The 10,338-nt window shown below is 42.7% G+C and overlaps 1 protein-coding gene across 2 annotated transcripts in view; it reads right to left on the bottom strand.

Moving 5' to 3' along the window:
• Positions 1–1,432: 1,432 nt before the first annotated feature.
• rpap1 (RNA polymerase II associated protein 1) overlaps positions 1,433–10,338 on the bottom strand; it is a 12,643-nt gene continuing 3,737 nt past the window's right edge. For both annotated transcript variants that reach the window (XM_035674785.1, XM_035674786.1), the window contains exons 8-27: positions 10,196–10,311; positions 10,002–10,100; positions 9,693–9,794; positions 9,445–9,612; positions 9,016–9,195; positions 8,796–8,930; positions 8,483–8,653; positions 8,070–8,227; positions 7,677–7,847; positions 7,388–7,583; positions 7,072–7,181; positions 6,752–6,947; positions 6,332–6,478; positions 5,837–5,979; positions 5,117–5,549; positions 4,664–4,782; positions 4,329–4,560; positions 4,049–4,225; positions 3,282–3,338; positions 1,433–2,286 (exon numbers count right to left, since the gene is read on the bottom strand). In XM_035674785.1, the coding sequence (XP_035530678.1) occupies positions 2,137–2,286; positions 3,282–3,338; positions 4,049–4,225; positions 4,329–4,560; positions 4,664–4,782; positions 5,117–5,549; positions 5,837–5,979; positions 6,332–6,478; positions 6,752–6,947; positions 7,072–7,181; positions 7,388–7,583; positions 7,677–7,847; positions 8,070–8,227; positions 8,483–8,653; positions 8,796–8,930; positions 9,016–9,195; positions 9,445–9,612; positions 9,693–9,794; positions 10,002–10,100; positions 10,196–10,311 (3,260 nt within the window). In that variant the 3' untranslated portion in view covers positions 1,433–2,136. The remainder of the gene's footprint in view (positions 2,287–3,281; positions 3,339–4,048; positions 4,226–4,328; positions 4,561–4,663; positions 4,783–5,116; positions 5,550–5,836; positions 5,980–6,331; positions 6,479–6,751; positions 6,948–7,071; positions 7,182–7,387; positions 7,584–7,676; positions 7,848–8,069; positions 8,228–8,482; positions 8,654–8,795; positions 8,931–9,015; positions 9,196–9,444; positions 9,613–9,692; positions 9,795–10,001; positions 10,101–10,195; positions 10,312–10,338) is intronic.

Here is a 10,338-nt window from a genome sequence, read left to right as displayed (position 1 = left end):
TTTGTCTTTATAAAAAAACAAACAAAACCAGGTCAGTGCCGTTTATCAGAGCCAAACAAAGGAATGAATAAGCAACATGACATCAAGCTGTATGGTGCCAGTCCTTGCTCTGACATGTTATATGAAAATCTGGATGTTGGTGAAACAGAAAAAATGTAAACAAATCAGTTTAATCAGAGGCAGATATTTACTCAGCAACCATATTATTGCATAATAGCTGTAAAGACAAATAGAAACAGAGCACGAGAGGCCACAAGCTGAATAAGGAGTTTGGTTCATAAGGAGTTGGTTGTGATGTTTAGGTGGGGCCTTTAAAGTATCAGATTGCTATTATTTTATACTGCAAGAAGGAATTTGACACCTCCCTAGGGCATGCTCACTTTGACAAAGATGGACTGTTTGAGGACTCCCTCCATACTTTAAAACCAGGTGAGTGCCTGTATGAATACAATCTTAATCATGCATCAAATAGTCTGTTATAAGCCTGGCCTCACTCCAGAAACATTTCTCAATTTTTAGTATTTATTAGTCTTATTTTTATCATCTTAAAAGTAGTAACATAACTTTCAGTAAGTAAAAACACTCAAATATCAAACCAGTGATTCAGTTGTGGTTACGCCTCTTTACAGCTTATCCAAAATATGAATCTTTATAATGATGTTGGCTATCTTAGTTATTGTTACTGGAGAGTGATTCACCCAGCCCAGCGGCAAGCACTTTGGTTCTGCAATTTGTATTTAGTAATTATTTCTAATTATGTATGACTGAACTAATAAATCAAGATAATGTAGACATTCCTGGTGCGTGCTGACATTTCTTTCTGTTACACAAATATATTTATTAACTCTTGAAGAATATTAAATGTGTTTTAAAAGTTATATTAAAACTATATGCATCTCTTTAAGTTATACTTTTAAACCAGCAAAATCCCTGTGGAATATAAAATATGTTTAGTTTCACTTCCTCAATATGTGACAAGTTGTTAATGCTATGCAGGTGGAATTCATTCAGACAACTTGTTATCGGAGTACAAACACATGCACAGAAAACACTCCCGTCCCTTTTGGGCATTTTCCAAATCTGATGTAACATTGGCAACAGTTAGGGCAGCTTCAATGGAAATTAAATAGGGTCTTTGTCTGTGAAGGACTTCAGGGTGAGTGTTATTGATCAGCGACACTGAGAGGGAACAATGCATTCTGCTTATCTTCATGGCCCCGAGAGACCCGTTTTGGATGGGTTTTTGTTTGTGTTTTTAAACTGTATTTTAGTTTGTTACAACCCGTTGAAAACATTATGTCTGCTCAACTGTTTTTATCAAATGGCATGCGGATGTATTTCTGGAACAAACTCAGTTGTATTCTAGTTAACTACAATTTTTTGAGGGGCTATACTAACAGCGCTGAGACATAAAAGAATAAAAACATTAGGGTTACGCATACTTGAAATCATGTTTTATTCACAAAAAAAGGACAATTTCAGGCACTTGTAAAGTAGGTCATTTGTCTTTACTCTGAGATGCCAAGAGTCACCCTTCTCTGTTTTTCAAGCTCATCAGACACACACTCTGGCAAAGTGCTGGCTTAAAGGAAATACACTGAATTCCTCCTGTTCACTTTGAGGAAAGCTTTTGTGGGACCTGTGCCCCGCTGCATCTGCATTTCATTTTTAGCATTTGTATTTAACCTTTGGGTTGACTTGGCTGGGTGTGTTTCAGCTCAGACAGGTTCAAGTACAAACATTAGATTGAACAGACTTTCAGATAATCCACTGATGGTCTATAAAATATAGTATTAGATTGAAAAGTCTACCTTTATTAAACTTGAGTCAAGTTCAAGTAAGTGCTAAGAAATATTTGCAAATGCTACTTCATTGAGGAATGGCCAGATCTTCCTCAGGTTGGGTTTTCTTTAAGAAAAGACCACAGAAAGGATTTTTGTCAACATGTCGGCTCTTGTTTCAAGGCCGATCTTGATGAGACACCTTGTTGAAATGAATGTCTCGCTTTTTCTCCCACCACCAACGTTCTTTCTCGTACTTGTACTTCGATTTGCACTGTCCCATACTGTCGCTCCTCTACCTCTACGTGTTCTGTTTTGACTCACTACTATCCCTTTTTTCCACTCCCTGCTGCATTCAGTCTCCTTTTTCATCGCTGCTGTCCTGCAGTCTCAGGACTCTCTCCAAACGTTTTGCTCTAATGGGGGGCAACTGATCGTACATATCGAAGCCAAACTCTGAGTGCTGCTGTGGCAAACGGAAGAGAAGCAAGTGGTTTCGCAACACCTGGAAATGAGATAAAGACAGTGAGAAGGAGGTGAGAGAAGCAGTCACAGTAGTGGTGTAAAACAGTGATTCCCAACCAGGGGTACTTCTACAGAAATATTGTGGAGTAGTTCAACTAATTTGAAAAAAGATAAAAGTACTGGATAAATGGTTGAAATAGCTAAAAGTAATCGATTTTTTTATATTTAGCTTAAGACAGTAAATAAATGATTGAAAGAGCAACAAAAAATACATAAATTGTTGAAATAGATAGTTTAAAGTAATGGATAGACAATTTAGATAAACAGCTGCATTAGATGGCTAAAAGTAAGGGATGAATGCCTGAAATAGCTGGAAGAAAATGAATAAATTGTATAATAATATAATATAATGTTTGTTTTTTTTTTAAGAAAAATGACTTACAATATCCACTTATATATAATTAATAGTGTTAAATCCAGTTTCAATCTCTGACAAAATATCAGACAAAAAAGGTTGGGAACACCTAGTGTAAACAAAGCCTTCAAGTAAAGAACAACACAAGGTTTCACTGTGGGACTTGTTGCAGTGTCAAAGATAGGATGCAGATGTATTCAATAATACTCAGGGAACAATGGTATTACGGAAATTACAGAAAGGCTGGAACTAATGCAATAACTAGGTGTTAAAAGACATTGTAGAGAAACTGAAAAACCAGAACAGACATAGAAAGAAAAACTCTTTGTTGCTGAATTCATTACTCAAAAACAATAAAGATGAGATCACTACCACATACATAATTAACTCTAAGCCATACATGTGGAAGCTTTAAAACAAATAAAAAAAGCTACAACCACCACAGATGGTACCAGAATAACAGTAACTTGTGATCAACAAGATGAGAAATAATGAGGCTGATATTGTCGGAGGAATGTGGGGAAAACATAATTTGTGAGAGGCGATGGGAAAGAGGGGGTACAATCAATAAACACCTCGCAGCGCATAAAGATCAGAGAGAGAGGGAGAGAGTGAAGTACCTCATCAGTCAGGTAGTAGATTTTTCTCAGCATACTGTGTCGAGCTGCTTCAACCTCCTGGAAAAGGACGAGGGAATTAAAGATCAAAGACCTCATTGATGTACTGTAATGACGCACTTTACCTCTCAGTGTTTACTAAAAAAAACTCCATCCGTATGAATGTGTTCAGCTCAGCTCCTCTGAAATAATGTCTTTGTGAATGAAGTAAATGAGTCACTAAATGCGTTTCTTGTTTTAGGATGTGAACCTGCAAATCTCACAGTTGAATTAGTCACATACCATGACTTAAATCAATAGTCATCGACAGGAAGGAGCTATATTAAATATATAAGACAAACTCAGAGGCTGCTCCTTTCACAGACAAGCAATAACATGAGGACCGGTTTTGTAGGCAAATGAAATCTTTAAGATTTTGCATTCAATGAGCTCATATTTGGAACAGAAAAAGTTTATAAATCCCTGTAAAACTCGCAAATTCAGCCTCTTATTCAGTGCAGCTGCAGCACCTCCTGGATTTACTTAATCATGTGTGGTAGTTTGCCTTAGGTTTCACTGCATCTGATTAAAAAAAGCCACAAAGCACTCTATTAACATGAGCACTACACAACACAATACTACAGACTTCATCAAGACAGACTTGGATTCGTTTTTGAAGTCTCTGGGTTGCTATCATAAATCAGTAAAAGACTCAACCAATTTCCTTTACAGTGCTTCATTTAGAGACTATGTGTGTGTGTGTGTGTGTGCCAGTGTGCGCAGAGTTGTACCTGTGCAGCAGCATCCTGTGAGAAGATGAAGGAGTTGACGTGAGACAAGGCAACCACATACAAGACAGGACACCAGCGAGGCTTCAGGGTCCCCGTTACCAAAGAGCGGAAGTACAGATGGAGAAGAGGGAGGGAGTCTTCAGGGGGAGACGTGAAGCGCTCGATAGGGATGGAGAGCTTCACACGAGGACATAGAGAGATAATAAATGAATCCAATATGATATATGATCAAAGAATACTTGTGTGGGGAAAGTAAGAGGCTAAACCTCCTCATTATTACCTGGTCCAAGGTGACTCCCAGTGACCTCAGCATCCCCACATGTTCTCCAAACACAGCCAGCTTCATGGAGGTGTTGTACCTCCGCTGCAGGGGTAAGAGGACCCAGCAGCCAAACAGCCGGTCTCCAAAGGACACCGCTTCATACTGGCTCAAAAGAGCAGAGTACAAGTCCTGGAACGAGGCTAGACCTGGAGGAGGGACATTCAGGTCCAACGAGTCCACCCTGGATCTCCTGTAAATGGAAGAGTTTAATTGGAGTTTAGCCGTTAGCTTTCTCTGTGCTCATTTAGGTTTTTCTTCCTGTCGTAATAAAAGAATATAAAATATTGTCAGACCTGGTCAGCAGTCTGAACAGACCCCAGGTCAGTTTCTGAACAGGTCTCTCCAGGAATAAGTCACTGGAACACAGGAACACACAGGACAGGCGGGCGAGCTTGGCGATGGGCAGGATCACCTACAACATGACAAAATGTTCTGGTGTTTAGTTACAATAAACAATGTAATATTTCCAGACAGAGACACACTAGAGGAGAAGTGTGAGCACCAGAGGATCAACAATAACACACTAGATATACTGTTATTAGGGCAACAATCTACAATTACTTTCATTATTCATTACTCTGCCGTAATATTACCCAAGGCGTTAATTGGTGTGGGCTGATCAGGGTTTAAGTGAGGGGAGTTTTTCCTTATCTAAATCACAGGTCTGAAGATAGATGGGGTTGTATTCTGTACAGACTGTAAAGCCTGTCGAAATAAAATTCACCTGCCCTGACTTGTTTCTGTACCTTTAGTGCGTCCTCCCTCCAGACCTCCAGCAGCAGCAGCCACTGCAGACAGTGGGTCACCACCTGCAGAGCCCCCTGTGGGAGCTCCTCCACCGCTAACCCACCACCGTCAGACACCCCTGTTCGCTCGTACAGGCTGACGAGCGGGAGGAAAGGCCAGTCGGACGGCAAGGTGGGACCAGTGAGCTCTGGGAGGAGATGGGAGTTGATCCACGGGTTGCGGCCGAGGAGAGCGTCTCGGGACTTCAGCACGGATGGCTCCAGGTGGGCCAGGTGAGTGAGGAAGCAGCCTCGTATGGATGGTAGCTGGACACAAGCTTCTCTCAGGAGGGCTCCGACGGTCTGGAGAGAGGGAGAGGTTTGGTGCTGTGTTTCCTCTTGGAGTTTCAGCTCCCCCAGCTCTACAGCCTCTGGTCCTCCGCTGTGGCCCTCTCTGGAAAGCAAACACATAAACTGAGTAATAAAAGAGGAAGCAAAGAATGTGCAACATTACTTTTGGTGGAAACAGATCATTGGTTGATTTGATCCAGTTCCAAAGGAATGTACATTTAAAGAAAATATACATCATCGACCCCATTTGTCAAGCACTAATCTAAACTATTATTATCAGATAGAATGTATTATATGCAATCAACAAAACGAGAAAAGTAAAAAGCTCTTTAGGTTGACTGCATTTGCTTACTGGCAATTAATCACAAATAAAGCTTAAGCTAAACTTACGATATGAAGTCCTTGCTGAAGATGATGGTGGACAACAGTTCATGTGCCAGGTACTCACTCCCAGGCAATAACCATGGCAGCAGAACCAGCGCCACCTGGTGGTACAGTGAGGTATGCTTGGCTACTTGTGGCTCAATGGGAACCTGAGATGAAACACAACATGTAAAAACAACAAAACAAATGTATGTATAGCAGCAAATAACACTCAAGAGGACAAATAATTAAATCAGTTTATCTCAGATGAAAACTGAATTAATCCACAAACTGTCAAAAGATCAGACAGGAAGGAAATCACAATGACCTGCACCTATTGATACTTCCATACAAAACTATAAATCTACTGGTCTAAAAATACAATTAACCACAGAACAGGATGCATTATGAGGCATTAGTTAGGAACAGAACATAATGTTGCTGAATGAAACAAAGCCTGAACTGCATGTTTCAGGTCAACAGAATATTGTTTATGGGGGTCTGATTGATGTTCCAGCCTACAAGTCTGTGTGCCAGCCGGAGCAGCAGGTAGAGGAGGTGGTGTTCGTGACGGAGAAGCCAGGCTCTGGTGTGAGACAAGGTGGGCGTAGACTGACTGCAGCTTCGCAGGTAACCAATCACAGGTTCTGACAGGAGGAGGCCGGTGAACTACAGAGTAGGAGTCAAACACAGAAAAGGGAAAACGTGAGATAAAATATATAGGATTCTGTGTATGTCACCACAAGATGGCAGCAAAATATATCCGGCTGTGATCCTAGCTCAGTGATAGTCTGAGTAGTTGATATTTGGCTGAAGGGGTACTTGGCAGTTAAATGATGTAATGAGAAAACCTGCAGACTCTATATCCCCTGTTATTGTCTGTTCCTGTCCTCAAAGGACATAAAATACTCCCAAAAAGTTAAACTCTTTAGTGAGACCTACCTTGCAGCTGAGGCCCTTGTGGATGCCAGTGATTGTTTCCAGGAGGAGCCCCAAGCCTGTGAGAAGAGGGAAGGGGGAGCTGGGAACAACCAGTCCCAGATGGTCCCTCCATCCTGGGCAGGCCAAACCAGGGAGGCTGTGAGTGGTCTCTGGGCCTGGATGACTAGACTGGATATTACACACTACTGAGGAAGACCTGGTGGGAAAAAAAACATTTAATAATAATAGAAAACATTGTTTTTCAGGCTGTGCTGCTGATAAAGGTCAATACAAAATTGTATAAGCAAAACAAAGACAACTGTCATCTGTGTCAGACTTACTTTAGGTTCTTTATTAGGCCTTGAACAACATGGTGGGACAGCAGGGGGAGGAGAACCTCAGACGTCAGCAGCTCCAGTTCTTGAAGCGTCTCGACGGGCTTGAAACAGTTCTGAGGACGAGAGTCATGTTACAGTAATTTTAGTTCAACAAATTGTTTGCATATTAAAGCCACTCTCCTGTTACATTTTGTTGACGTACAGCCTGAGCTAATAAAAGTCAACTCTTGAAAGGTTTTCAAATGTGGCTTTGTAAGGAGACTGATACACAGTTACCGCCTCACATACAGGAAAAGAAGCACATGGCAGGAAGCAGTACCTGTCTGGAGAGCTGATGGTAGTAAGCTCCTAGGTAGGCCAGGTACGCTGGTATCACAGCCAGGCTTCTCTCTTTTTGAACTGGATTATCAAGGCTCTTCACAAAGCCCTTCAAATGCCCCAACAGGGATGCCTGCAACCCTGCGACATGACCCCAGGACACTGGAGGAGGAGGAGGGCACTCTTCTCCCTGAGAGCTGAGGGGGTAATGTGTAGATTAAAAAGTGTGTTGTGTGATGCTTCATGTAGCAGCAGGGTTTTTCTAAAACCACTTTAATCCTCATCTTTACCTGACCATGCCAGCCTGTAGCTCCTGGTGGCAGCCAGCAGTGTGTGTGACCTGTGTTAGCAGAGAAAGCAGAGCCAGGACCCGCTGGAGCTGCAGGGGCGACAGAGGATCTGAGGGGGCCAGGACTCTGTGAACTGACTGTAAGGCCTTCGCTAAGCCTGGATACAGGTCTCTGTGGGAAAATAAAGACAGGATTGTGACAAAGCACTGTGAGAGAAGAGAGGAGAGGATTACACAGCCCTTATTTTTGGACTTTTTTATTCAGATTCATTGTCCTGTGTAGGCTCTGATTTAACTTAACACTCTTGAGGCTCAATCAGTGTGCACCCAGGTGGACAACCAGTACAGGTGGTTTATTAGGCCTTAGGTCGTGGCCTTAAATGTGTTAACTTACATGTATAATTTGCAGGCCTGTCCGTAGCCGGCTGCTACAGCCCACAGCCTGTAAGCCTCAGTGGTGATCCTGAGGGCCTCGGTCGGTTCCAGCAGCAGCTCACTGGGCTCAGCACTCAGCAGACAACACAGACGCTCCCTCACTCCAAGAGAGTTTAACTGGGGAGAGGAGAGGGGAATATACACTATTAATGCTTATACATGTGACAATAATGGGAATGCTAATGATTTGATGGTACATAGTGTGAGCAGAAGTTGCAAATACGTAAATAAATCAGGAACAATAAAGTACTTTATTTGGCTTTTNNTCTTGTATTTTATGTTTTGTCTTTTACAGACAGAAGTCAAATGAAGTTATGTGTATAAAACAACTGACAAAAAGATGTCTGCACAGCATTCCACAGCAGCACTCACCAGTCTGGCACAGGCATGTCTTCCAGAGGTAGCCAATACTCTTAACAGCTTCATGGCGCTGGCCAGAGGGAGCCCGTAAACCGACTGAGGAAGGGGCGAAGATGGCGCTGTCCATGAAGTGGGAAGAAACTCTGACAACACCATCTCCATCAAGCGAGGACAGTCGAGCACCTGAGAGTGAAATACATTTTTACTGTATCTGGCCAGAAGTTAAATACAGACAATAATGATTAATTGTACTTCAAGAATGGCTTAAAAAAAAATCTTTTTTCTGGATATAGTTAAATGATTAAGTGACTGTTATTGTTGCTACCTGAGTGGCAGAAGAGGCGGAGTGCCTAGCGATACGAGTCAGGATCTCCAGGACGTCATGGACCACTCGAGGAGAAGGTCGGACCACCTCGAGGATGTAACGTAGCCTGGGGAGCAGTTTCATCTTCAACAGGCCCTGAAACACAGGGAAAAAGAATCATTTAACTTTCATCTACAGATCTTCTTAATACGAAAACTCCAAATGAATTCTGCTTGTTTACCTTGACAACATCCTGTCTGGCCACATCGTGATCACTCTTCCTCTCTTCCTTCTCCTTAGCCGTCAACCTCATACATTCGGGCAGCCCTTCATCCTCCACTTCTTCCTCCTCCTGCGCAGAAGGCAGCAGAGGGAAGGAAGCCAGGCCACGAAACCAAGAGAAGGTGCAGTCCAAACACTCCTGGGAAGGGAAAATAATTTGGAAATGAACCAGAGGAACTAGAAGAACTGTAACAGACAACCAGCGTGCATCACATCTTATACAAGTCAAGTTTTCAGTCCTGTTTTTCTGACATATTTTGTGGTAACTGGTCAGCATTACTGTGGTTCTGTACTGCGCTTCTCAGAATCACTTCATAACCAAACCTTATGAGTCTTTGGAGATAAAATGTAATATTCCGTTTTAATGTAATGCTTCAAGTTGTCTTACTTCATCCTCTGCACACACAAGTAGTGCTTTAAGTGCATGCACAGCGGCGGACATCGCTCCCTCCACGCTGTCGTCCAACGCAAAGCGGAGCAGGAAGAGCAGGCCGGCGTCGAGCAGAGTGGACGTCACGCTGCCTTTCAGAACAGACAGGTACTCTCCAGCACGTGCCTACAGGGTAAGAAGTAGAAATGAGTGACTGCATACATGTGCCTCTGCGGATATGCATGACACCGTATGCGTTTGCGTACCTTTGAGAGGATGTTGGCCAGCATGCTGAGGGCCAGACTCCTCTGCTGGATGATCTGACTCCGGGACAGCAGGAAGAGTTCTTGCAGGGAGTAACCTGCCCGCTGGAGAGAGATCCTCAATGTCAAGAATGAAATCATAACTTCCAAAAAGAGACAGAGCCTTGTCTGAAGTTTGAAATGACCCTGACTTGACATGAAGACATTTAAAACTACAGGTGGAATCTGAAGTACCTAATCAAAGACCAATACCACATTAAAGACACAACGTGAAAAAGGTTATAATATTAATAAAAGAAGTTGCATTCTGACCTCAGGCTCCTCTCCATGGTGGTGCAGGCCTAAGTGGGTGGGCAGATCCTCAGTGGGTGGAATTAAGGTCCCCGCAAAGTCAAACCGAGCCAGCATGGCCTGTCAGGAAACCACAGAATATGTTGGCTTCACAGCACAAGATTTGAGTTGAAATGAATGAACGTTTATTAGTATTGTAAGAAAGATCTCCCTACCTTCTTCGTTCCTTTCCTTCTGGGTGCAGGCAAGTCTCTCATCCACTCCAGCTTCTCTGGCTCCAGTTTATTCATGTGGACCCATTCCTTCTGAGGCTTCACTGGCAGATCCTCCTCTGAATTCACACACGCACACACACACA

This window comes from Morone saxatilis, unplaced genomic scaffold, assembly GCF_004916995.1.
Source record: "Morone saxatilis isolate NCDOM2014 unplaced genomic scaffold, NCSU_SB_2.0 Contig3, whole genome shotgun sequence".
In the NCBI taxonomy this organism is placed as follows: Eukaryota; Metazoa; Chordata; class Actinopteri; family Moronidae; genus Morone; species Morone saxatilis.
The sequence above is the reverse complement of the archived record's forward strand: the minus strand, read 5'-3'. Positions and strand labels throughout refer to the sequence as shown.